The 27,605-nt window shown below is 47.6% G+C and overlaps 2 protein-coding genes across 2 annotated transcripts; one reads left to right on the forward strand and one right to left on the reverse strand.

Annotated features, from left to right (window-relative positions):
• Positions 1 to 24,863, reverse strand: NT5DC2 (5'-nucleotidase domain containing 2). Its single transcript, XM_071439863.1, has 14 exons — positions 24,620 to 24,863; positions 17,409 to 17,593; positions 16,613 to 16,687; positions 14,790 to 14,845; positions 12,969 to 13,062; positions 10,192 to 10,320; positions 7,087 to 7,147; positions 6,729 to 6,831; positions 6,146 to 6,247; positions 4,843 to 4,924; positions 1,672 to 1,758; positions 1,110 to 1,250; positions 814 to 878; positions 1 to 347 (listed from the first exon to the last, which is right to left on the reverse strand). The coding sequence occupies exons 1-14, from the start codon at positions 24,861 to 24,863 to the stop codon at positions 86 to 88; spliced, it is 1,686 nt and encodes a 561-aa protein (XP_071295964.1). The 3' UTR covers positions 1 to 85.
• UQCC5 (ubiquinol-cytochrome c reductase complex assembly factor 5) lies at positions 24,862 to 26,974 on the forward strand. The gene is made up of 3 exons (XM_071439864.1): positions 24,862 to 25,133; positions 25,340 to 25,524; positions 26,639 to 26,974. Exons 1-3 carry the CDS (start codon positions 24,862 to 24,864, stop codon positions 26,713 to 26,715), a joined length of 534 nt encoding a protein of 177 aa, XP_071295965.1. The 3' UTR covers positions 26,716 to 26,974.
• The last annotated feature ends 631 nt before the right edge of the window (positions 26,975 to 27,605 follow it).

Here is a 27,605-nt window from a genome sequence, read left to right on the forward strand (position 1 = left end):
CAAGTGTCAAACGCCCTTTAGTGGTAGACAGAGGTGCTGCCGGCCCGGGGCCGGCCCCGCTGCTGCTGCCTGCAGTACCTGCCCTTCACCGGATGTGCACCATCTCCTCCAGGAAGGGGGTTTTCATGCAGCCCGTGCAGAGCTGGTCCATCCAGAGCGGCGCCTCGTGCTGCAGAGGGGTGCGCCGGGGGTAGAAGGTGAAATTCACGTCGTAGTTGAGCAGGCAGCTGATGGAAGCCATGTAGATATCAGAGAAGCGCACCAGCCGGCGGGAGAAGTACGTGGGGTTGTGGAAGGTGCGGAAGATGCTTCCAAACTGGGGGTTGAACAGGTTCTTCGTCAGAGACCTGAGAAGAAAGAGATGGTGCTCTGTAGCTAAAACTGTGGTCACAGATTCTTCCCACTCCCTTAGCCCGCGACCACTCCACTCCCTGGGCATCAGGGGATCACCCCAAGTACGCCCTCCCGAGGCTGTGGTGCAGGCCAGTCCAGGCCAGTCCCTGTGCAGTGACACTGATGAATATTCAGTGCACTCTTAATCCACCTGTTATGGGCAGTGGCAGGAGCTGTGGGAGCTGCAGTAGCAGACAGCCCACCAGCCCCTCCCAGCACTCCCCTTTCCCACCCTGCCTTCAAACCAGTCCAACCTCCCAGGCTGCAGCACTACACTGCTGCATGGCCCCCACCCAGAGGCAAGTGACACCAGGCAGGACCAGAGTCCAACAGCTGCAGCAGCATTGTCCCCAAAGCAGGTAACAAAACAGGGCCTGGGAGCCCCCAAGAGACATCACAAGTGAGGGGGAAAATGCTCACCTGATCTCCTGCCGTTCCTTCATCCACTCCAGCAATACTTGCTTAGACTCTGCATCCTGATACATCTGCAAAGACAACAGTAGAAAGCATCACATCCATCAGTCCTGCAGGCCATACCTCAGCTCCCTGCAATTTCCACTGTAAGTCACAAACCCAGAGCCCACTGCACCAGGAGGAGGATGAGATATTTTTGAGAACCAGGCAAGATGGTACATCTCCTCATCCCTATGCTAAACCCAAAATTCAGGCTCAGAAGGCAGCATATAACCTGTCCTGCTCAGCCAGGAGCTGTCTACCTGCATTCTCTCCAACAGCCCTGTCAGAGCCTGCTGCCAGGTCAGGGAGTGCATGTACTGCTCCGTGTTTATGATCCGGATCTCGGTCTCCAGTTCAGGAACGATGGCTCCAGTCCTCCAGCCATGACGCAGCATGAGGTCCTGGAGGTCAGGGTGAAAAAACAACCAAGGATTCAACATAAAGACTGAAAGCCAAACACAACCCTGGTTCCTAGAAGAGTGGGTTTGTTCCCATTTCTCATTCTCAGGGGACAGCCATCCATGGCCTGTGCCAATAACAACCATTTCCTGGTCACTAGAATCAGTTGCATGAAGCACCTAAAAAGGTGGGATCAATACAAACTGCTCTCAAATTCACACTTTACCCACAGAAGGTACTTCAGGAGCCTTTTCTCCAGTGCTTGCCTCTGTCTGACAGCAGTGGGGAAGCCTGTGTGTCCTGTTGTGGGGAGGACACCCAGCACAGCCCTGAGCACTCAGAGCAGGCCCTGCCTTATCTCCAGCCCCAGCAGCCACGTGGGATTGCTCCCACCCCACTGGAGGGCACGGACATTTCACTCACCGCAAGGTCACTGTACAGATGGTCCCCAAAGTAGAGCACTTTGGATCCACGCCAGCCCGTCAGCCTCAGGAAATCAAAGAGGTTGCCCTGCAAGTGACAGGAGCACAGAGTGAAACGTGGGTACAGGCCACCTTACCACAGGTAGGTGTGAGCACTCACAGGGGGTGTCAACCCCATGTGCTGCCCCACCATCTACACCCAGAGCTTTCTGTCCTTCCCCACCTCACTTCACTTTCTTCCCATGTGACAATTCCCTGTACATCCCTCAGCTTTTTCTCTAGCCTTAAAAAAGGCACAAACTCTTCCAAAGAGTTTTTGCAAACAGGGAATTCAGGGCAAGTTCTGTGGTCTAGGGCACAGCAAGTCAAGAAGACAACACGGTCTAAAAAGGCAACAAAAGGAGGCAGTTTAGAGGCCAAGAAATGCCTAAATTAGAAAAGCCTGAGGATGGGCAGAAAGAACCCCTGGTTTAGAAGTTGTTGGTCTCAGGTGATAAGGATTTCACATCACAGGGTGCACTAGAGGGAAGGTGAGCACTGCCAGGCAAGGCTTCTGGTGTCAGGAGCTGTTCCACATCCCTGACCACCATCCCAATCCCAAAGATTAACAACACCCACATGTCCACAGGAATTGTTTAACCAAGCCAAAGAGCCAGGCAGCTTGCACAGATTCACAGCTGAGTAAAACAAACCAAACCCCAAAGCACCAGCTAAAGCACAGCACCAAGCAGCTTTCAAGGCTTTCCAAACATCCACACATGCACAGAAGGCACTTCAGGGACTACCCTTCCATCTCCACACAAGTTTTGCACGTGAGTCATGAAAACAAAACCCACTAGGAAAGGAAATGGCCCCATCAATGCCAGCAGACCATCACAAGCAGCCAGTGAGAACCTATGAGGCACTCAGCAGCAATCCCTCTGGCCAGTCTCCAGTGGCAGGAGGGAGCAGCACCCCCAGCCACCAGCAGCAGCCTGGCCAGAAAGCCCCAAACACAAGGCAGCCCCCCAGCAGCCACTGGCAGCTTGCTGAATGCACAGCTAAGGCTGCCCAGGACCAGGGTGCTGGGCCTGCTGTTCCTGCAGCATCCCTGGAGCTGAGCAGACTTCCCTTAACAGCACAGAAACAGGACCAGGCAGCCTCTGCACTTCTTGGACACAATGTTGCTGCTGCTCACATGAGGCCTGCTCAGAAGCCACTGGCAGAGAAGGAAATGGAGCACAGGCTTGCAAGGAGCAGAGTCCTCTTGCTGTGCTCCAGTCACCTCAAACAGCAATGGACTCAACAGCCAGGAAACTTGTGCTTGGAGTCCATGGAGCCACAGACCTGTTCTGACATCTCCAAGTCCTGCCCTCCTTTCCCCCAAGATCACACATCTGGAGAGGGAAGGGAGTACAAACTTGGCATGTACAGAAAACACCACATCTGTTGGAACAGAAGGGACTAGAGGGCATCACTTCAACTTCTCAGTCCCTAGGGAAAAACACCAATCCCTGAGGTCCCATTCATGGGATACCCACAGGAAAAAACTACCATGCAGCCCTGCTTCAGGAGACAGGAACAGCTCAGAGGCCTCTGGCAACATCCCCAGCACAGCTAAGTCCGTGGCCAGTAACACTTGTCAGAAAGAAGCATATTGTGACACTCCAAGGAACCAAAAATCCTGGAGACAGGGTGGGCTACAACCAGGATACACACTCTAGTACACCCTAAGAACCACAGCTAGGCAACAACCTTAATGCAGTCAGATAAACATGACAGTGGGGAAGAACTGGACAGGAGCCCAAAATCCTACCCAGCCCACCTTCCTCCTTCATATTTTCCCTTTCTCAGTGCACCATTCACTTGGGTGAGCAACCTGTGGCCACAAGACATAGGTGGGTCAAGGGCAGGATTTAATGCAGCAATGAACTGCATGGGTGAGGTGTGCCCTTTCTCCTGAGGGAGCTGCTAACCCACTGGGAATGAGCTCTGCTTGCATGTTCCCAGCTCTGAGCTCTTGGCAGAGGATGGGACAGCAGCCCAGCACTTTGGCAGACCCACCAGACAGAGGTTTCCCAACAGCACTACTCAAGGACATGACCTACTCTGCTCCAAGGGGTCAGGTCCCAGCTAATTGACTGAAATCTCACTAACAGTTTCTTCCCGTGGGATTGGACTGCTCAAATAACCAAGAACAAACCGTCCTAAAGCCAGAGGCAACTTGTCTCAGGGGACAGACCAGCTGCAAGGACAACAGCCAGGGCAGCAAGCTCACCAGAGCTGCAGCTCATCTTTGGACATGCTGGTCCTTCCAGAAGGGGAGAGTCAGGAGCCAGGCTTTGTAGTCTCTTTGATGCTTTGTACCCTATTGGATCACCCTTGTTTCTTTATTCCTTATTTCTTTATTCTACACAAGTCTACCTTTTCCAACTTTATGGAGAACAATTTGGAGTGAGGTGTGGAAGGTCTTTGCATGCACAAGAGGTTTCAGAGAGTTGTGCCTTTTTAGCCTCAACTACCACGCTCTTGGGAGCCCCTCCAGGATAAGAGTTTCAGGGCCAGGCCAATCAGCAGAGCTGAGGGAAGAGTGCCCAGCTGGCCATGCTGGACCATGTCAGAGCAGAGCTCTGAGGGTGAAGGTTTCATTGTACACAGGGGCAGGGGACATTCACTGGCCCCTCCCACTGATCCAGGGGATGCTTCCCTACCACCCCATCTCACACAAGCAGGGCAGCAGCAGGGACAACCCAGCCTGGCAGAGGTAACTCAGCACAGGTTCCCCTGGGCAGAAAAGCAAGTACCCCACACCTTAAGTTACCTGGCCCTGCTCTGCCTTTTCCCACTTGTCCCTGTCCTTCCCTAGTGTCAAGCCCATGCTGGAGGCATTCTGGGGGACAATGTCCTACCAGGCCAGTGAGAGCTCCCGGGGACAGGGCACTTCCCACTGCCCACAGCCAGCACAGCCCAGAGAGTGTCTTCTTACAAACACTCTCTACCTACACAGGTGCTCAAGGACTTCTGCATTCTACCTTTCAAACACCAACCACAAACAAGTGTCCTACAGCAGAACCCATCATTTCCCCTCACCCTGACCAAGCAGATTGTCCTGTTTTTCCAGTGATTTCCAAAACTGCAGGGGTGCTATAAGTCCCCACCCTTTCAGAGTCCTGCTTGCACCCATTCACTTTACCTCTTTGTAGATCTTTCCCTTCTCCAGCTGGTTTATTTTGTCCCACTGCAGTGAACCTTTATCATCCAGTTTTCTAAAAGGTCTGGGAAAAAATGGGGGGAGATGTCAACTTCTTTTGATTTTTGGTGATTGTTACCCAGCAACCAGAACATTTGAATCACAAAACTTGTTTACCTATGTAACAACTTAAAATAAAAGCTCTATATGAGTTCTAAGTGACCTTCTGGGCCTTCTGCACTGTTTTCTCAAGGGAAGAAAAAGTATGAAAGGGAAATACCTTTCCAAAATGCTTCCATTGACTGTAACCATTTCTGGTCAAAATCCCTAACAATTCTTCTTGCTTTCACATACAGAGAGGAAGAAAATATCCATAATAACTCCTTCTGAAATGCCAAGGCCAAGAAGGCTTTGCCATGAAACACTTTGTGTGCTCTTCCAACCTGGCTATGCCCCAGCCCAACAGAGACCATGGAATGTCCTAATAGGATAAAGCAAGTCTGCAGAGAGAATGGAAAGCAGTCCCCATGCTGAGTTCATCAGGTGAACTGAGCTGTCTCTTGTTTTTCCTGAGGGCTTGCCATGACATTCTCCACTCCATGAGGGGATCTAAGGCACCAGGCAGCCATAGGTTTTATTTCCAAGAGGGCCGGATCATCATAGCTCCAAGCTGTGCTTGTAAAGCACGTCACCTGCAGCCCATGAAAAAAACCTTTACCAGGCCAGCACTGCTTATAAAGCCATTCCATAGGTTTACTCCAGCATATGCCAATGGTCTGGGTAGTGAGGGAGGAAAATACATACAAAGGAAAGAACAGACCAATCCCCTAACTAAGCAGACACAAGTACCCAAAGCAAAGAAGCCAAAGAGCAAAGTAAGGACAGCAGCCTGTCTATTGGCAGCTCCTAACTGACCACAAAACTCAGCTGCCACATACAAAGGCTTCCAGAACTGCCAGTTCCCAAACATGTATCCAATACAAACAAGATCCCAAAAAACCTCTAAAAACAAACCACACAGAAACTTGCTGTGGGGAAGAGGAAAAGGAAAGATTTTGTCACATTCTCAGGACAAGAAATGGCCATCTCTCATGCCGATTTTAGAAACACGTTTTCTGCTTGGCTCTACACATTCTATCCACTTACTCCCAGACTGGTCAATTCTGGCCTCCTCAGAGAGTATCTGAGAGAAGGCTGAATACCTCCTGGAGGCAGACTATGCTTAGCAAGCCAGTGCTTTCTGGCAGGCCAGAGGAGCAGCTCCCTGCAGGGAGGGGGCCCAGGCCCAGCTGCCCTGCACACGTACTTGCGCCGGTCCGTGAAGAAGTTGGGCTTGTCCGCCTGCACGATGACCATGTCGAATAAGTCCCGCCAGTTCTTGCCAACCATGTGCTTCATTCCTTTGTCCCTAGGGGCAAAGGAACAGAAAAATGAACAGATCCAGTACTCTTTTTTTCACCCAACACTGCATCTTTATAACAGTATGCCCTAAATTCACTCTTATTTCAGTAACAGAGAAGAAAACAGATTTGTGAACCCCCCGAGGCTGTCTCATTGTATGAAGCATTGATGCTGTGCTTTGTTTCAAGCTGTCACACACTTTCTTCTGCACCACTGGAAGCCCAGGGAAGTCTGTGATACATCAAACACTGCTAGAGGCAGTGTCAGCTCTCTAATGTTGTGGCCAGCCACAGCCCTGTAACTTCTCCAAAAAGCGAGATCAATGCTCACTTGGGTGTAACGTTCACCACAAACAGTTCCCAGAGAGCTCCATGACTACTGCTACAAAACCCTGTCCCATACAAATTCCAGGTGCTCAGAGGAGGGAGTGCCCTGCACAGCTCTTGCTGTGCAATGGTGACCCACTGATGAGCAGTAATGGTACTCACACAAAGCTAAAGGGACTGTTTGTGATGAGGAACAGCTTCTTCTTGTGGTTCACCAGGCGGTTTAGCACGGCATAGATTTCATCCCCGTGCAGGATGTACTGCTCTGTATCAGAATGAAACACACAGCATCCATCAGAGCACTTTGGCATAAGTCATGACCACATTTCTATAAACCCAACCCAACCTAGCCCCTATACCACTATATATGCAAAAGGTCTGAGTTAGATCCACCTCAGGCAGGCAGGCAACGAACCACCATGGTGACAAAGTGGCCTTCCTCATCCCCATCAGTTCTACCTAAAGAGAAAGACTGAGGAAGTGACAAGTGAATTTGGCACCAGAGCGCTATTTAACTCACCCATATCTTTTTCAATCCATTTGTACATCACTCCTTTCACATGAACATCTCTAATTGCATCCTAAAGAAAAGAGCAGGGGGGAAAATGTTTCAGTTTTACAACATGGCATTCCTGTTTCCCAGCATGCAAACATACTGCCACCACTAGGACCAAGGCAGTAATGACACATCCCCTCCTTGCTGAATGAATAAAAGCTCCACCACTGCAAAGCAGCAGAGCCTGCCCAGCAAGGTTCACCAAGATACCTAAAGAAGAACAGGATGGCTGGCTCAGCTGATGCAGTGTAAGAGGGAAAACCTCAAAACTTATCTGTGGAAGCACAAGTTCCTTCCTGCTCTTGGAAATGAGCACGTTACCCCACTTGTTCCAAGGCAATAAGGACTGTGCCACTGCAGAGCCCTTTACTGTCCCAACACTGCACTGTCTCAGACACAGGTGGCTTTTCTTCCCCCTGTGCCTGTGGGAGCTCTGCCAGGTGTGACCCAAAGGACAGGAGTGAGGACAGGGTGAAGAGCAGCAGAGGAGAGCACCTGTGATCCCAAGTGCTCCCCACAAGCCAAGAGGCCCACAGCTCCTAGCCCTGGGTGACAGTGTGCACAGGCAGAGCAGAACCTCCCACTAGCAGGCTGGCACAAAACACAGCTGGGAGGGAGGCAAGTTAAAACAGATGTTGTCAAGGGCATCCAAATATCCTCTACTTTCCAGGCCAGAAGCCAAGATGTAGCACAGCTTTAGACACACCCAACTGAGATTCTGCACAAGGCTCCATCCAGCAAGATATGCCAGACCCACAAAACCATTTCCAGAGCAGCCACACAGTTTGCAGTGCTTGCACATGCTTGTTTGAACAGCACCGTTTTCACCCCTGACAATTCTCACAGGTAAACAATTGCTGCCTTTCCCCAGGACCCTTAAATTCCTATTACACTGTGTGTGCCCCTTCAAGAGCTGCCCTTTCTGACTGAGTCCCACACTCACCACTGACATCACTACAGTGACACTTGCCACACAGTCAACTGCTCTCATGGCAGTGCTGGGAAAACCTCCTCATGACCCCAAAAAAATTTCCTTCTTGTGGAGAGAACCACAATTTACAACTTAAAAGGGGATGATGAAGGTGGAGGCATAACCACTTCAAAATGGAGTTTTAAGAGCTTCTTTGAAACCCTGTGGATTTGAAGGGCAAAAAGGCAGAGGTCATATCTCATTGCCTTATTGGAAGGAATCTGAAAAGAGGGCAGGACCTCTGACAAGAAAACAGCTTTCTCTTAGCTAGCACTGTCACTAAAAGTAAGCAGAACTTTGGACTTGGTCAAAGCTACCTTTGCAGAGAAGAAAAATTTCAGTGTGCTCTTTCCCTAAACTCATCCAAAAAACAAAAGAAGAAAAGAAAAAGGAAAACTATAATGTTTCTGCAGGTAAAATCTTGGAGCCTTGGTAGGCATCAAAAAAATGCCTCCAAGGGGAAGCAGGGTAACCTGTACATTGTTACTCTCAAATATGAAGTGACCAAACTGGTGTGACAGGACTACTTTAATTACATGTCAGCTTCAGCCTTTACCATACCCCAAGGTCTGCCCTTTTGACTCAGTGCAGTGCCTGTAGCACTTAGCCTGCTCCCAAGCACACAGGCTGCATCAGCAGTACCACCAGGAGTTACAGCAGGGTGTCAGGCTAAGCCAGTGCTGAGCTCACAGCTGGGCTCTGAAGTCCTCTGCAGGCACAGGAGGATCTCTGTGCTCCTGTTCACAAAGCATTTCTTTGCACTTGAACTTGGGTACTACAAAGGGATAAGTTTTGCAAAAATGTTTGTTTATCCTCATTGTACAGGAAAAAAGCAAGAACTCTTCTGGTGAGAGCACATGATGGTCCCTAGTTTCAATATAGATTTCAGGCATTGCCACAGATTTTCTGCCTTAGCTCTCTTCTTTGCCTACTTTAGTTGTTCCTCAGGGATGACCACATTCTCCTCCAAAAGGAGAAAGCCAGGATTAGCACTCAGGAGTCTGAGGGCTGGACCCCACCAGTTGCCCAGCATTAGACATGTATCAGCTGTGGCAACCATCCCCCTGCTCTCAAGATTTCAATTAGGAACACATCCATTTGATCTCAAAAGAAGATACTTTGATCTCTCAGAAGATACTCTTCACAAAAGGCCTCAGGAGTCAGCTGTATCCCCTCTTCACATTTTCCTCACCCCAAGAGAAAAGCCAACACCCAATACCCCTGAAACATGTTAAGGTCTTGTGGGAAATGGGCTGGCAGGTTCCTATCAAGCACCAACAGAAGGTCAGGACACACAGCTGACAGGTGGATCCTTATCACAAGGCAGCAGCACAGCCCCATTTCCCCTTGGAGCCCCATGTCCCTGCCAGAACTGAACAGCCAGTGGGGGAACCTAAGATTCCCACAAGGTACCAATCAAAACCCTTCTCCATGGAAAAAGGAGTGCAATAAGGAAAATGTGTTGTCTGTCAGCATAAGTCACCAGAGCAGCCATCTCAAGTACTTACATCTTGTCTACAGCATTAACTGAGAAGTCAAACAGCCCCAACAATGCTGATAATCCCACAGAGCCCTTTCAAGTGCCACTTAACACCTTGGAGTAAATGACACATGAAAGCTACAGTCACCACTGGATCAGACTACAGCCACCCAAAGGATCAGACTACTCTGCAGCTGCAAGGGGTGCAGGATTCTCAGAGCAAGCCAGGACAGGTGTTTTACATCACTGTATAAAGCAAACTGTTTGGTACACAGCTTTTCTCTTTGACAAATGAGATATTAAGGAAAACAATTTAAAGTCTGCAGAACCAGAAAACATTTACAGAAGCTTTGTGATATTTCCCATGGAGGGACCTTCAGCCTAAGCAGCCTAGGCACTCCTACACGAGATACACCAGAACCACCAGCTCTGTAGTACAGACAGAGCCCAAACATGTTCTGAAAACACAGCTTTGAATATTCCCTGGTAAGGCTTTGATCTAAAGGGACAACAGAGCTGTCATATCAGGCTGGCCACTGCAAACCCCTTGGGTTTGGCTGCTGCAGAACTCGCAGTTCTGATGTGGTGTGAGCTGTGGGGCAGTTGACATTTCACTTACAGATATGTCTTTGTAGAGATGCACCTGGTCAAACTCAATGCCATGAGTGATGAAGTAATCAATGACTGAAGAGAGCAGTGTCATTTCAGGAAGAGAAAAAATGTCCATAAACTGCTTAAGTGATGGACCCTGGAAAGCAAAAAAATGAAAAGGAGGCATTAGACCAAAAATACTGGGGAAAAAACAGTAAAGTCAACAAACAAATTTGTATCACCCAGCATCATCTGAAATATATTCCAGGCTAATAAAAAGAAAAACACTAGTGTGGGAAATCCCAGTCACTCAGCAAGCAGCTCTCTCTTCTTCTCAACCCAAACACCAACGTTGAAGAGAGAGAGGTGTCTCCTTCACATAAATCTTTACAAACCCAGCATCATTAATACCATATGGTGAAGATGGAGGAAGCAGGGAGTTGGTCTCAGATATTTTTATTTCAACCTCTGCTTCCCACCTGGACTCTTGGCATTAATACAGGTGCCAACAGACAATGCTCTGCTATATCAGCAGACAAGGCCTTGCTGAAGATGCCACATTGCTCATATTAACCAGGCTATACTGGGTGCCAAGCTGCTCAAACCAGGTTCCAGTGAGATTTCACAAGGCAATGTAAGAATCACTCCAACAAGCCATTTGTCAGTGCCTGTGTGTCGTACCACACATGGTGGTGCTGCTTAGGATACTCACTGACTCCTTCCAACACTTCTGTCCATTTTGATGTCTGGTTGCTAAGGGAATTTTTCTCCCATAGCAAACCCAAAATTTCTGTAAACAGCCTCCATCTTATTTTCCTGTTCAGAGATTCTAGGAAAGAAGCAAGAGGGACAAAGCCAGGCAGTCCCTACCGAAATAACTAGGTGTGGGATTTAGCAGAGTGCAGCAGAGCAATGACCTGTCCTACCTCTCAATACCTGAAGCACAGAGCAGACAGGTAAGTGTTCAGTGTTAACAGCAAAGATTTACCTTGTCAACTCTGATTTCATTTTTGTGCCTTGTGGCATTTTTCTACAGGGCAAGTCCAACCTCTCCCAATTCCCTTTAATGGCCTTGACTTCCTTAGGCAGACATAGTGACAGGAGTTGTGACAAAAACTGGACTGTGCTTTCAGAATGTTACATGTGCTTTTTCTACAACTCCCTTGAGATCTCCACCTTCATTACAGGCCATCACATGTAAAGCCACACCAGCTGCAGTGTTGAACCTTGGGAAAGATCTGTGCCCTCCTACTGCAGGTATTGGGATGCTGGCAGCTGCCCACACACTCCTGCTAACAGAGATCCAGGAAAACACTTAAGGGATTTATTGAAGTATTTAAGTAAATACTTAAGTGTTTACACACTTCAGCCATATCAGTCCCACTTCTCTTGTAACCTGTTAGCAACTCTTCTGTTGCTCATCAGCAACATCAGCATGACAGGCTGAGAAGAAAAAATCAAAGACCCCTGCTAAAGGCTCACTCCTCACCAGGTCACTGCACCCGTTCACACAGCAGTCATCTTAACCCTTCTTCCATCTTTCTCACTAATGTAGGAAAATATGCCCCACTCAGTGGCACAGGTTGAGCAGACATTGCTGAATGCAAATGCTATTAATTGTAAATACTTTTGTTCTCTTTGGGATGCACCTATTAGCTCATGGAGTCTATTACATTACTAGGAGAGAAGATTCACCTCTTCACAAAGACTAAGCTGATATCTCTACTTTTGTAGCCAAATTTTTCAATCCCAACTACAGGAAAGAAGAAAGCACCTGGTACATACAAATCACAGAAAGGCACCTCAGTATAAGCACCTGGTCCTACAGAAAGCCACAACTTGAAGCAGGTTTCATGTTTACAATTACTTAAAAAGAAAGATGAAATCAGCTCAAGTCTGGCAGGAGTGAGGAGAGTTGCACAGGAGGAGGCCAGTCGAGGGCAGTTTACAGACAGATCAAATTCTAAACAAAAATGTCCTATTTCAAAGCTGGAAACATCATTGAGCTATAAACAGAGTATATGCTTATCCAGAAAGCAACCACTCAGATTAATTGTTCCCAAGAGAGAAAGAGAAAAATCAAGCAGTGACCTTGCTGGAGACTTCACAGAGCAGACTCACAGGGGTATTACAGAGGAAGTGTGCCCTTCTCCTTGCAGCTTCCCCTAAGGCACCAGAACTGAGACAAGAAACAAAGCAGCTCTGGGAGAAGGGATGTGAAAGATCCTGCTTGGCCACTGTGCCACATGAGACACTCAAGGAAGAAAAACCTCTCCTAACTTCCTCTAGGTTCAGGCAACCAGACGATTTTTACAGCCCCTACAGACAGAATGTCAGTATTTTACTATCCCTATACTCATGGACTACAACCCTATAAATAATATCCCCTAAGCAGTTCTGAAGGAGTGTGGAGGGAGATCCTTAACATGAAGGGAAAAACATCCTACCCAAAACCAAAGAGAGAAAGGCATTGCAAGACCTCCTCCCCAACAGCTCACTGCAAACACGGCACTGCAGGCTGCCGGGGTAGCTTGGGAGCTAGATTTGGCCAAGGAACATCTCCCTATCAGTCTTCAAAGCCATTCAGCTCCAGGCCAATAGCCCTGGTATTTAAAAATGCTTTGCAGATGTCTTTCAGATGCTAAACTGCTAAATAACCTCTGGGGCATATTCCCACTAGAACAAAAACACACACTGCAGCTCACTGGGGACCAGCCTTTCCAAGGGAGGCTGCAGTCATTTACATGTGCATACAATTGCCTCTGTGTTCCAAGCTGTTCAAAGAGCTGCGGGGGCTTACAATACCTTGCCATAGAAGTCACTCATCTGGTACAGGGGGATGTGCTGTGTACCACCGTAGAGTTCGATCACCTCTTCATCAGGCACCGGTTTGAGCCCTCTAGACACAAAACAATGCAGTTTGTCAATAATCACTGTCTGTGCAGTGCTACAAACAGTAGAGAAAAACAGAACAGGGCAAACAGGTTCTTTCCTAAAACTCAAAAATTCCTCCTGCTCAAAAGAGACCGGCAGAGAGGCCAACAGCTCTAAAGATTCACATAAAATCTTTCCCAAGACATTCCTCAGATACCTCTTTTGCTCCTACAAGTTAATTGAGGGGCTTTATCCACATTCCAGCAGAGTCCAGCCAGAGGCTTCTCTCTGCCTGCTGTCAATCTGCTGACAGGACTGCCCCACCAAATCAGCCCCACGACCTGACTTGGGCAGCACTGGGTAAACTAACTTGCTTTGGAGATGTTACTTCCATGAGATACAGCACCTTTAATGAAAGGGTGTAGGAAAAGGCTTCCTGAAAACAGGGGTTCCTTCTTATTCAGTTTTCCTACACAGAACAAGATCTTGACTAAAACCATTCAACAGAGAAGGCTGTTTTTCTCAAAAACACCAAAACCAGGAGTATGGCTGATCTGTGTAGTTCATAACATCAGGTTATCTGACTGCTGCAGGTCTTGCCTCTTGCACAATTTTGATGACTCTTTGCTCAAGCAGTCAGCAACTTTCCCTTTCTCCTTTTCTACTCAGTTATGACACAGCATCTAAGAAGTTAAACGTTGCCTCAGTTGTGCACAAAAGCAAAGGAAAGTTTAGAAGGACACCCCAAAAAAGATAGTTACCAAAGGACACTAGAGAAAAGAAAAATTAAAATGTGTTTTCACTAAAAATCTCTTTATGAAGTTGAAGTAAAATATGGAGCAGTACAAACCCCTGGTCCCCTCACTCCCCAAGCTGGCACTCAAAGAAGCCAATTGTCTCTGCTTATGAAACTCCCTTCTTAATATTCTTAGAGTGTTTACTGTAACTAAAGCTTAACAGCAAAAGGGCAGAGATCAAGGAAAAAAACACATTGGGTTCCATGCTCAGGAAATACAACATAGGATTTACAGGAGATTTGCTATTGATATTTATAAATTACTACAGGAGATTTGCTATTGATATTTATAAATTCACTACTCCTCTTTGGAGCAAGGTGTTTTCTCAGTCTCCAGTCTCACAACTTGTAGGAGAAAAATTTGCTCTGCACTGTTTCAGCCACTTATTCCAAAGCATACCCATCTCTTTTTGGAGAACTAAAGGAAAAATAGGACAATCTGGGACTTAAAGTGAGCCCAGATTCTGATGCATTATTAATTTATTGGCATGTCTATGTTGCTTTAAGATGTAATTTGCACATCCAGATCAGTCTGCAAGTCTCAGCAGAGCACTGCTGGGACAAACTCCTGCCTGAAAAAGACAGGCCCATGTGTGAAGCACATACAGAAGAGCCCTTCCCTATGGGCTCTGTTTGCTCTCAGGTGTTAACCCAGCCATGCTGTAGCTGCAGCTGAAACACCAGGCAGTGTACGTGACCAGATGTGCTATTAACCATTACAAAAAGCTCCAGGTCTTCCCACCCACACCTGGCTTGAAATGCTTGAGAAAAAATAACTCCTTGCAATTATATGCCAGGTAAGCATTTGAAGCAAGAGCAAACAGGATGAGCCAGACAAGACTGTGCTCTGCTCAGGAAAGAAGCAGAACAACATATGCCATGAACATACACTGAGATGTAGAAATCCACTTTTGCATATATAAGCATTTTAAAAGTGATTTTCAGAACTGACAGACCTATATGCAGTCCCCAGCTGGACATAATGGAAAGCATCAATCTTCATGAGGAGACTCTGTGACAAGGGATAGATATTGACTGTTAGAACTCAGTTATTGTTAAAATTTACACTGAAACCTTATTCAAGTTTAAAGTTCCACACAAATGGCATTCAGAAAATAAAGTTCAGTATGAGCATCCCACTTCTATGCACTTTAGACAGCACTTACTCTCTAGCTACTTTTAGACACACTTATTCATACTGTGACTTTTTATTGGCCTCTCTGGCAAAAGACCATCCTTCTATGAGCTAAAGTCTGTTACACCCCAGTTGGTAGACAGGGATGCAGTTGAAAAACAGGGACAATATTTCTGTGACTCAAGACAGTCTATTCTTGTCTCCCTTCAAGAAAACATACATTCCAAAGGAGCTTTGTGCACACAGATCTATTTTTCCCCACCTTTATCTTAAGCAGAACTAAGTGGGCAAGTTTTAGTTCAGAGCACAGTGGCACTCAGCCATTTTCCTCACACCAGAGCTCTCCCCAGTGTACATTGAAGGAAAGATGTTCAGGAGCACACCAGGCTGGTAACAGAGACTCCCCTAATCATGAGCCATCCTTCTCCATCCATCATTCTGAAACTGTAACACAAGTCCTTGGGATGGAAAGCAGCCTGACACTAAACCCACATCACTCCACAGCTCACACCAGGAAAGTGGCATTGAACTCTTCCATCAGGATACAATATCAGTGCATCTTGTTACACTGTGGGCAGAGCTCCCAGTAATCTGTGAGGAGTGCAGGCAAATATGCTGCAAGTTGTACTTAGACAGGCATAACCCAGATTTCTGTGTTTTTTGCAAACTCTGATCCTGAGGAAAGAGGGTTCTCTACTTTCCACTCACTCAAAGGGTGCTTTGCTTGGCCAGGCCATTTGCCCGTGTTTCTCAGATACAGCAGCCAAAGATTCAAACAGAGAAAGAACCTCCAGTTTCCCACAGATCTACTTCTTGCTTTGTAAGGCCAGAGGCATGAGTGTCTGCTGCCATGCTGTCTCCACAATTAGGACAAAAGACAGAAAATCTCTATAGCTTTTCCCTTCATTCTCCGTTTTCCCTCCTGCAGGAGGACAGCACACACACTCCAGCCTGCACTGCCTGCTTCCCTGAGTTCACTCAAACTCAACATACAAGAAAGCTACTCCGGTGAAGCAACTTTCTGTGCTGAGCTCCCACCTGACTGCCTGGCTGCAGCAGCCAGCATGACCTCACTGGGCATCAGGGAATCGGGCCAAAGCACTGAAAAGGGTTAAAGCTAATGCCTGCACTCTGCCTGCCTGTGTTCTTAAGAAGTATGCATCTCAAGTAGCTTGGATCTTATTCCAGGCAGTCCTATTATTCGGGGTGGGGGGTGGGGAAGGCTTCCTAAAGCATTCTCCTGAGAAGTCATTTCTATTATTAGAGAAAGACATTATGCCTCTGCTCCTGGCAAGTACTTGTAGATGCAGGACTGAATTTTGTTGTTTAAATTTCCTGAAAGACAGAAATGATCACATAAACAAGCTCAGTTTTCTATTAATTAGCGTGTGGAATGAATTGACTTTTAAATTGGCAAGGCTGTTTACCAGAGGCCTTTGCTAGAATGTCCCATTCTGCTGGAGGCCAGGCTGGCACCACAGACATCTTTCTTTGGGGAAGAACCCAAGCAGTGAAAAGCCCAGCCAGCCAGACTCACTGGTCACTTGGTGGCAGATGTTATTGTAAGCAATGGCATAAAGTATTTCCACTAAAAACATAACAGAGGAAAACAAAGCCCAGGAGAATGAACTTTGTACAGCTTACCTTTTGTACATCATAGTGAAGTCCACGTATGGCAAACCCTGGAATGTAGTCATACTTCCCAAGCCCTTCTGGATACTGGGAAAACAAACAGCAACATCATTAGAGCATAAGCACTGGATAATCAACAAAATCATTTCACCTGTTGAGCTCGTTTAGTCCTGCCTAATTTTGCCCCTTCAGCAAAGAAAGTGGATGAATGGAGTAAGACAAAGGGATCAGGATACCCCAAACTAGTTTTTCTCATGCAAGGGACAGTAGTGAAAAAGCTTCAGATTCACTGAGGCAGTGAGAGCACTTCTTGTAATCTTTGCATATATTTGGCAAAGATCGGCACTGCAGAGCCCCTCTAAACAGAAAGGCAGGATGAGAAAACATGCATAAGCAGTCACCCATTGCAAACAGATCATCTGTTCTGGGACATGCTCTAGGGCATCATCCCATCACCAGCACATTCCAAGTCCTGCACAGTTTCAGTGTTGGCCCATGACTTATGTTTAGCCACCATGTGCACCTCCAACCAGCAATCCTGTAGGCATTATTTCCATAGTTGAGTACAGCTGACCTGGGCTTTTTTACACTAAGTCTCCCACTCCACATTTATAAAACCTCAGGAATGTACATCATGTTAAATAATCTCAAAGGAAATTAATTCTGCAATCAAAGATTGTGAAATGTTAAGTTTATCTCAGTAAATCAAGTAATTGACACGTGTGCACAATGCCTGCACAAGCATGTCTGGGGCATTGCAAAGACAGCAGCAAGCTTAATTGAGTGGAAACGCTTAGCACCTCATTACCTTGAATTGTTCTATTAGGATGTCTCTGGCAGTGTTGAAAATCATGGAGTGCAGTAAATTAGAATACTGTGCTAATGTGTAATCATAGTCAAAGCCATAGATCTCCACATCTCCCAGGCTGATCTCATTGTTAGCATAGATGGCAGCAGGGTTGAGGAGATTGCAGACTCCTGGTGGAAGGAGATCTAAAAGAAGGGAAAGGGGAGAAGTTAGAGAAACTGAGAGCATCACTGAAGTTTAGACTTTTTGTTCTGGACCTGACAGCAGCTGGAAATGGCACACAGCAGCAGCAAAGAGCACAAAGCTGCTGTGGAAGGCTGCTGCCGTTTGTTCACTCACTCAAATAACGTCCCCATGAAAAAACACACTGTGAAACCTCTGGCTGCACCTGGAGATAAAGCTCTCTGACCATCTGCACAGCCAGACTGACCTTTTGTGTCAGGAAGCTGCAAAACAATGCCCCCTGGTCTCTGGCCTACATGAAGCAAAGCAGACCCGAGGTTTTGAAGTGTCAAATTTCTATCTCCGAGCAGCTGCAGTTTCTGCAGGCTTCAATATGAAAGGCAGCTGTGATAAATCACTAGAAAAACACACACCACTCACTTAGGACTTGCACAAGCAAACAGGCTCTTGGAAAAGTCTAGATTACTCCAAATCTGAAATTTTGAGGTTTGTCTTCTGGCATTTTTTGTTTCTCACAGAGGCAACCAGACTTCACAGAGAAATCCTGCAAATACCATTAGGACTTTTAAAATTTTTGTATTAATTGGCAGGAAAAACCAAAGTACAAACACCTACATGTAAAAAATACCCCAGAGTAAGTTATGCTCCTGGACCGTGCAATGCTGATAGCAGCAAGTGATCTGCTTTTCTCTGATAAACAGCTGTGGGCACAGCTCGGTCACTGCAAAGCAGAGTTACTGCTCAAGGTGCTTGGGAATAACACTTTGCTCCCCAGACCACTGAGAAAATGGGGTTAAGTGACCAAGCAGCTAAACTGCCTGTATAGAGATCCCTTCCCAGAGCCAGAGCAGAGAGGGGAGCTTTCACTGCACTGCAATGGGAGAGGCAGGAACAGATCTTCCCACAGGCTTCCCGCTCCATGAGAAGTGTCCCTGGCAAGAAAGGGCAATAAAAATAGTTCTTTGTAGTGGGCTGCCTGGTCACAACCACACTGGGGGACAGAGGGGAAGGGGATATTTCCTCCCTCCTCAAAGATGGGTAATTTTCTCTTTGAATGACAAAAGAGCAGGCAGGCGTTTTCCAGATCCTACTCAGCATCAGTGGGTAGGATTTTTTCTTTTCCTACCTTAACTTTTGGCATTTAGCAAGGACCCCTGTCCTGGTTCTTTACTGCTTCCTTGCTATAAAACCAAGTTCCATCTGAGTCTAGGACAAAAAATACATTATTAGAGAGAGATACCAGCCCTTCCCAATAAAGACTTTGTCTGGAATTTTAACAGAATTTAGGCAAAAGGCTGAAGTTCTTTTGTGAGCTCTAATTCAGAGAGGTAACCAAAGAAATAGATTCAAATATTTCTAAATGTTTCTTTTGCAGGGGGGAAAAGAAATCACTGTTACAAAACATACCCATCCTTCTCTCCTAACTGATTTCCATTTGGCCTTCAAACACAATTCACCAGATCATGTGGCAAGGAATCACTAGAAAATAAAGCAGTGTGTTAAGGCAGGAGGGCTGACTTACTGGCTACACACCAGGAACAAAAGCTCCCTGTCAGGGCTCAGCTGGTGGCAAAGTTCCTGGAAGAGGCTTAGGAGAGAGGATGCAATCCAAGTACTTTCCAGTGAGATTTTAAAAGATGGGAAATGTAAATAGGATTCAGAATATCACAACTTTCATACTTTCATCATAAATGCTCTTTGCACCATAAATAAACAGAGTTCCACTTCCTGTCCTCACCCCCAGTCAACTTGTGGAAAGACCTTTTTCTAAGCTTACACTGGGATTTGCTGGGTGTTATTTTTCTCCCTCACAAGAAAAATGATGACACAACCTTAATCATATCTCAGGGGAAATGTGCAGGGCTTTCCTCTTCTATTAAAGCACTTTTTTCTTTTTATGCCAAATGCACCCAACTTGCTGCTACAGTGTCCCTACAGAGAGGTCAAGCTCTTCCAACATTCCCCTTTTGCTAATGCATGGAGGACCAGACATTTTGATAGCCTGAGAGCATCACAAAATACCATTGCCTGAACCCCACCTCTCTTTTCACAGAAGAAAAGAGAATCTTCTAGATTCAACCACACATGCTAGCCACAACTTTTGCAAAAATATCAGGAAAAACTAAGGGAGCAGTAGGATTTTGTAACAAGGAGAGAGCAGTCTGAGCTTTACCAAGCCAGTCCTATCTGTGATAAGCAGTTACTGTGCCACAGCACAACTTATGAAGTACATTTAGACCCAGTGAATGAAGCAATGCTCCTCCCTGCCAGCCTCAAAGGCACAGAGCCTCTCTGCTGTCCACTGACAGCCCAGATCATTTTTCCCCACTCATATTTTGTCCCTCACACAGCATATTCTCTCTTACCTCCTAAGGGCTGAAAAAGGATGCACACACCAGCCAAAATTATTTATACCCACTGGCTCATACACAACATTCCCTATGTTCACTTCCCCAGGTACCACACATCTCCTTGTTGTGTTTCCTATTCCACATCAATCATAACTTGCAGCTTGCTCTGTCCACCCCATCATCCTACATCTTGAATTTACAGTAATTTCAAAGTCACTGCTCTTCTGAGAAGGAGGAAATCTCTGGTTCAGTCTAGAGAGTCACGATGCATGTTTGTCTCAGTGTAAATGTCCTTTTGCAGCCCCCTCCTCAACAGAGCTGCAGGTCTCCATCTCCTCAAACTCATGCAGTCTCCATGCAGGTTCCAATACAGCAGGGAAAAGACACAACCAGGGAGCACACACAAGATCAGTTTCAATACCAGAGTCCCAACATGCCTCAGGGTTACTGAGGCAGGCTTCAAGAAGCTTGGTTTAATTGTGTTTGTTTGGGGGTTTGGTTTGCTTTTTTGTGGTGCTTTGTTTGTATATTTTTCAAAGATATCCTCCTGGGTGGTTACCAATCCTTAGTGCTTATCAACTCCTGGGCTGCAGGCTTGGGCGCTGCTGCTCTGCACGTAATCTGCCAGGGATCTTTGTCTCAGATTTCCTGGCAATTGTCAAATCAAAACAAACAGACACCCACCAGAAGCTCATGAAGATGCCATTTTTTCAAGAATGATAGCTTTTGCTTTTCTCCTTTGCCAAGACACCATAACAAACTGCTGGACAGATACGACAAATTAAAGAAAACAACCACACAAAACAAACTGAAGACCAGTTTTGGTTATTAAAAAAGAATAATGCCAACTACTCTTTCTGTCTGCGTCCTAACTAGAAAGGCAGACAATATCAGTTAGTCACTGCCTACTCAGCACTTCACCCAGGAAGTCTGATCTGAGGGAGAAGCAGCGTGAGCACATGGGAGGACGGTGTGGAAAAAGTTGCTCTTGCACTGGATGCAGCCCCAGGAATCTGCCTGCTTGCACAATTGGCTCCTGTTTGCAGCTCCGACAGATTTTAGGGAAGTGCTGCATGTCCATGGCACATGATGAAATTCAGCAGCAAAGGCAGACCACAAGAAAGCCTGTTTGATCTCTTACACCTGGGTGTAAATGCAAAATAAACACACAACATTTTCCCACTGTGAGAACCTGGGCAGCTGCTTAAATCGGGTGTCTCCTCCCAGGCAATAAGCCACATTGTTAGAAAGCAATAACCCTCAATCCCCAACAGGAGAGCAGAGATGGAAACAAAAGCAGGTAATTAACTGCGAGCAGACACTAGAGACACCATCTGGCCCCTTGTGACGTGAAAAACGCTCTGGGCAGGAGGTGCCAAGCACGTCTCCTGCTTTTGTGAGCTCCGGGGTGCCAAGAGCATCCTGCAGGAAACGCTCCTGTTCTCTCCGCCTCAGATCCAGCATGTTAGTGACGAATTATACACAAACAAGGCAACTCACCCGCATCTCTCACACCCTTTGTACTCCCAGGAGTTCAACCCAGCAGACATCTGCACTAATTTCTTCATAAGACAAGCAGGGAAAAGAAGGGTACAGAGAAGCAGATGGCCATCATCCTCCACATTCTTCATGAATCAAAAAGTTTCCCTTGTTCACACTAAGTTTCTAAAGACAAACTGCCAGTTTTCCTCCCTTCCAAGTACTCCTTTATCCTTTTGAAGTGTTGTTTTGTGCCATTTCCTGCAAAGCACTCCCACCAGCCAAAGCAGATAGGATAGGAAGAGAAAAATATTATCTAAAGACCACTTAATTTCAGAGGAACCGTGTTAAATGACCTTGGATTTAGATTATGCCTAAATATTTTGGAATTTCCCGCCAATGAAATCGACATTAACTAAAAGCAATATTAAAAATATAATTTCATTCCAAAATTACACTTTTAAAATATACAAAGGCACCAGAGAAATGCTACAAGAGTTCTTCACAAGAAAAAATGGGTTCTATCCAAGAAAGCAAAACTGAGAAGTTTACATAACTGGTCACTCTTCCAGTTCTGGCTGTTCTCACATTTAGCCATTCTCAAACTTGTCATGCAGAGGCAAGAAGTTTGCAGATATTGTAAAGTTCTCTAGGAAAGCTGAGTTAGTGTAGCCACTGTTTACAGATTTGGAACACTGATGAAAAAACAAACTCTTGCTTATAGCCAAAGCATCACTGTCTTGGCTGTCCTGATGTTTCCTAGAGCGCAGGACTTCAAAGCTTACCAAGAGGGCTTATCAGCCTCCCTTGACATTTATCAGATCAGAAAACAGCAAGTCTTGCTCAACTCCATCCCTCTGACTAATGTGAATTTAGCAGAAGAAAAAAAAAAAAAAAGCACACTAAGTGCCTCAGATTTTTAGCCTCAAGTTTTTACAGGTAATGAAATTTGGTCATAAGAGTCAGTGTTGGAATAGGCAGGGGGATAATGAAGAGAATGGTTTCTCTTGAGTCAACAGTGAGAGGAAGTTTTACCTCAGAGGCATTCTCTGTGCAGCTTCCTTGTGCTGTCATTTGTATCATTCACTCCAGCCTGGCAGAGCACAGATGTCTTTATAGAGTTGAGAACTCCTTGTGCCTCTCCTCTGGCCCTAAACCTGCACCACCACTGAGCTCCACTGCACAGAACCTCATCCTGCACATCCTGCCCTGTCCAACTCACTCAGCATTTATGGTGCAGAAATGCAACAGTGCTCCATGGATCTGGTGCTAAGCAAGGGCTGGGCTGAACACACACCAGGAATTCTCCTGGCAGAGACTCGCTCCAAACCAGTGACAGCCACTGACAACACAGGACAAGGGACTGCACAAAGGTGGCACTTCAGAGGGGGAAGGAGAAGGAGGCACCACAGGAGTCTGCCCAAACTCGGTGCTGGGCAATACTGAGGAGCCAGGCACAGACATTCACCTTCACACCAGAGTTAGAAACCAAGCCCAAAGGAACAGACGGTGATGCCACGTTCTGCACAACTGTTCAGTCATCAAAGCAACAATTAAAACTTGGACCAACTCTGTTTCTTCCCAACAAGATCTGAATAACAGCACAGTCTTGAAATTTTAGTTTGGGGAAATACTCTTTGAACAAACGAGGGCCTTATTCAACATATCTGATGGCTTCCTGAAGGTTTGTGAAGAGTCTGCTCTGTAACACTTGGGCTACTTCACCTGACTTCATTTGGCATTTACTCCTGGGGATTACTGCTCCACCTCAATTAAAAACTGCATCTCTTGCATCACAACAGAGTTATGTGAACACAAACTTCACAATCTCACGTAGCAAAGCAAGCATTCTGCCAAGAGACTGTGACACAGCCTATTAGCACACATCTGCATTTATGGCTTCAATCCCATTATGGAAAAGAAAATAATGCCTCTGAGGATAGCAAGGTCCAAACAGCAATATAAGCATTGCAAATTGGAATTTCTTTCAAGCAGTGGGGCTAAAACCACACTCAGTCTTGGAGGGTATTACCAAAACCCCAGTCCTACGTCAGCATCCTGCAGTGCCTTCACCAGCGCTGGGAAAGGAGCTCCCATCCTGGAATGCAGCAGCCTGAGCACCTAATGGATCAGCAGCCAATTCCTTTAGGTTTGTGCATCATGAAGGACTCGAGATTTGATGTCAAATCCAGTGGACTGGAAGATGGGGGACGAAGGAATGACAGACCTTGTCGATCTCAGAACAGGGAGGAAGTTCTTCCAGATGCCTAGGGCTGACTGCTGTCCTTAACCAAGGCCTTAAGTAAACAAAAGCTAACAGAGTTCTGTAAGAGCAGGCACAAACTCACTTCCTAGCTCTCTGCAGTGCTTACCTTCAGCATTCCAAGAATCAAGAAACCAACAGGAAAAAGTTTCCTGCCCTCCTGTCATTAAAGCTATTTTTAGGAGAGTTTAATACAGTGGAGGTCTGCTGCTGCCAAAAAGACCACAATCCTGTTTTACACACGAACAGACTTGGTGAGCAGTCTGAGTTTTCGCCTCACTTGGCAAGATTTCCAAGTACCCGACAGAGCCAGGTCACTTCTTGGTCAGAGAAGCAAAATCGCAATCAAAAGGTGTGACACATGTGGAACACAAACTGAGCTCAGCACCAGGACCCATCCCAGGAGCTGCAGCATCAGCGCTCTCCAGGCTCACCCCTGTGCCAGTGGTGACTTGGACGCGTCACCCTTCACTCAGCATCGCCATCTATTTGTCCTAATCTAACACGATTCCGTGTGCCAGCCAAGGCAAACTGGAGAAAAAGGCAACAAGCCCTTCATTTAGACCATTTGCCACGACAATGCCGACGATGGCTAGTTATGAAAAGTCCCATGTACCCTGCGTGTCCTGCAACGCTGAGTCCAGACAGACGGAGGAATCTGCATAGAGGAATCTGCACAGAAGGAAACCCAGAATGGGGAGAGGAAGATCGAGACCAGATTTCAATGAAATAAAACCATCCCAGAGAGCCGCGTGCCACGGAAGATGTGGATGGCATCGCCGGGGAGAAAGGCTCCCAACCCGGCATCTGCACAGCACGGGCACATCCCCAGGGCTGCGGGGCGGGGAGAGGCACCGAGATGCGAAGAGGAGAAAGGAGAGGGAAAAAAAAAAGAACGGAAAGGCCGGCCCGGGCAGGACGTGGCAGCCCCTTACCATAGACCAGCTTCTTCATCTCGTGGTACCTGGCCCACAGGTAGGTCTTGGTGTCGGCGCCCTCGGCCGGGACGGGCTGGCCGCCGACTCTGGCGGGGGCCGCCGGGTGCTGTTCCCGGGGCTGCCCGTGCCCTCCGTCCCCGGTGGCTTTGTGCCGGCAGCTCTGGCAGGATACAGCCACGGCGAGGAGCCGGGGGGCCGCGCCGCCGCCCCTCCGCAGCGCCGCCGAACCCAGCGCCGCCATGGCCCCACCGCACACCGCCGAAGCTGCTCCGCAAACAGCCGGAGCTGCTCCGCGGCGGCACCGGCGGGCGGGCAATCACCGGGGCTCGGGGCCCCGCTCCGCCCACAGGGGCCGGGCCGGGATCCGGGGGCGGGGCCCCACGTCTCCCTCACGCCAGGCCCCGCCCCCGCCCCGCCCCGCCCAATCAGGCGAGGCCCTGCGAGGGAGAGGTCACGTGGAGCTCGGCGCGTCCTTCCGTCCGGCCGCGCGCGCGGGGCCCTCGCGCGGGAGGTGAGCGGCGCGGGGTCGCGCGCGGCGGGCGCGGCCCTGACTGGCTGCGCGTTCCCGCCTTAGGGCAGGGGGCGGCGGGGCCGCCATGGCCGCGGGGGCTGCACCGGGCTGGGGCCGCTCCTCGCCCGCCAGCGGCTGCGGCCACCGTGTGACTGCGGCACGGCCCGTTCCGCCTCTCACACGCCCCGCTCTGTTCTCTCCTGCAGCCGCGAAGGGCGAAGGCGCCGGTGCCGCCCGGCCATGCTGGTCAGTGAGAGGCTGAAGCGCCTTTTGAGGCTGGTGCCCGGGGAGCGGCGCTTTGGCTTTTACAGGTTCCTGCCCTTCTTCTTTGTGCTCGGCGGAGCCATGGAGTGGTTCATGATCAACGTCCGCATCGGCAAAGAGACCTTCTGTGAGTGCGGGGGCCCCACCCGGCCAACAGCAGCGCGGGCTCGGCGGGGCCCGGCCCCGGCCCGGCCCGGAGCGCTCCGGCTGCTCCTGCTCGGGCAGCATGGGGCGCTTCAGGCTCTGCATCCCCAGCAGAAACACTGGGCAGAAACAAACGAAAATCCTGGGTTTAGAGTACTGAATAAAATTGACAGAGGGTACATTTAGATTGGATGTTAGGGGAGAAATTGTTTCCCCTGAGGATTGCGAGGCCCTGGCACAGGGTGCCCAGAGAAGCTGTGGCTGCCCCACCCCTGGAAGTGTCCAAGCCCAGGCTGGATGCGGTTTGGAGAAAGCTGGTCCAGTAGAAAGTGTCCCTGTCCACGGCAGGGGGATAACCTTTAAGGCCCCTCTCAACTCAAACCATTCTGCAATGATTGAAAAGGACTCATGAGGTTTGCCAGCATTTAAGCAGAGGTGTGGCATTATCCGAAACGTGACTTCTACAATTTAAAAAATAAGTATAAAAACAGCTCAAGAGAACTTGGCTAATGGCATTTAATTTCTGTAACTCAAAGCATTTATTTCTAATGTGACATTCCTCTCCTTAATAAACCCTGCTAGAAATTTTTGTGTACTTCACTGAAGGGATCAACTCAACTGTATGTGGTATTAGGGAGCAGGGAGGCAGGAAGAATGACTGGAAAGACCATGGAGATGGGAATATTCCTGTGTTTTGTTGAGATAAAAAATACTGAAATACTGAAGTCAGGCTGGAAGCCCTCAGGCATTGACTTCATGCCTATAATTTGATTTCCCTTCAGCTAATAGGGCATTTGTAATTTTAATCACTCTCGTGGGAAAGTAGACAAGAAACAACTGTTTCACATTGGAAACAGTTTTCCTAGAAAAATATTTCATTGGGACTGATGGGAAGAACTTTAGCCTATATGGGAGAGAACCTGAGCTATTTTAAGTGGTAATAAGGATTTCTATTGGCTTGAATTTCCTGTTGCCTGTCAATCAGCATCTGCAAGAGAAGTTTGGATTGAAAAGTTTTAAAAGAGATGACAGGATTCATTTAATTTAACACCAGCTTGCACTGGGAAAACTCTAACATCAAACATCTTTTTCTGCAGATGATGTTTACCGTAGGAAACAATCTGAAAGACGGTACGAGGCAAGGATGGAGAAAGGGGAACTTTCAGAAAGCTGAAACTCTTCAAGGGGGAGCTCCTGAGTGCTTCAACTGTTCGAGTGCCAAAGCAGCAGCACTGCCACGTTGAAGGTGGGGGAAGATGTTGGCTCTGCAAGATGAACTGTGATCCACACATGTGTGTAATACACTCAGATGGTTCTTCCATACTTGTAATATTTGTATTTAAATGAAGTGAAAATTTCATTGTATTTGGGCCTCTGTCACTAATTAAGTGTTTGCTTCGTGCTTTTAAATAAAGTAAACTGAGTAAACAGTCTGGCTGTTGCTTTTGTTTGCTTGGTCAAACACCCCCCTTGTGACAAGACCAGTGGGAAAGAAACATTACAGGATGCATCCATCTCAGCATAATGGAAATAGTAATTTGGAGTTAGTTTCTTTTGTACTTACAGGAACTGCTCTGGCAGCTGACTTGTTTTCTTTGCAGTGTGGCACAATTTTAACTGGATAAAGAGAGCACAGATTTGCTGCTCAGTGTTTGCTCAGCCCACAGTGTGTGGAGAGTGACCCGTGTGTTTGGGCTGTGCTGCCCAGGTCTGGCAGGCACCAGAGCAATGTGCAGTGTCAGTCCTGGCAGCCCTGAGTCCTGGGGTGGGAATCCTGTCCCCAAGGCAGGAGAACAGGGCTGGCTGCTGTGTCCCAGCAGGGTTTGCTCCCTGCCCAGGGACACCGGAGCGCGGTGGGGTCGGTGACTGGTGCAGTGTAATCTTGGAGGATCCTGCTTTGATACAATTGTTTTATTTCTGAGGGTAGGGCTGCAGGCTGAAGGTGCAACAAAGAAGCCAAGTCTTAAGATCAGCCTAAAATCAACCCCGAGGGAGTTCATGCACTTACAGGGCTTCCTGTGCTGCCTCCTGCCAGCCTTTTTAAGTCTTCATCAACTCAGGGAC

Source organism: Agelaius tricolor, unplaced genomic scaffold, assembly GCF_023055355.1.
Source record: "Agelaius tricolor isolate 1412-34295 unplaced genomic scaffold, bAgeTri1.0.p SCAF_14, whole genome shotgun sequence".
In the NCBI taxonomy this organism is placed as follows: Eukaryota; Metazoa; Chordata; class Aves; order Passeriformes; family Icteridae; genus Agelaius; species Agelaius tricolor.

Bases quoted from the DNA above. Each gene is read 5' to 3' on its own strand.
- UQCC5 (XM_071439864.1), top strand. From the start codon at position 24,862: ATGGCCCCACCGCACACCGCCGAAGCTGCTCCGCAAACAGCCGGAGCT. The intron at 25,134-25,339 runs GTGAGCGGCGCG...TCTCTCCTGCAG, and splicing joins GCGGGGCCCTCGCGCGGGAG to CCGCGAAGGGCGAAGGCGCC. The intron at 25,525-26,638 runs GTGAGTGCGGGG...CTTTTTCTGCAG, and splicing joins CATCGGCAAAGAGACCTTCT to ATGATGTTTACCGTAGGAAA.
- NT5DC2 (XM_071439863.1), bottom strand. From the start codon at position 24,863: ATGGCGGCGCTGGGTTCGGCGGCGCTGCGGAGGGGCGGCGGCGCGGCC. The intron at 1,759-4,842 runs GTAAAGTGAATG...TGTCACTTGCAG, and splicing joins AGGGAAAGATCTACAAAGAG to GGCAACCTCTTTGATTTCCT. The intron at 879-1,109 runs GTAGACAGCTCC...TTGTCTTTGCAG, and splicing joins GGCTGTTGGAGAGAATGCAG to ATGTATCAGGATGCAGAGTC.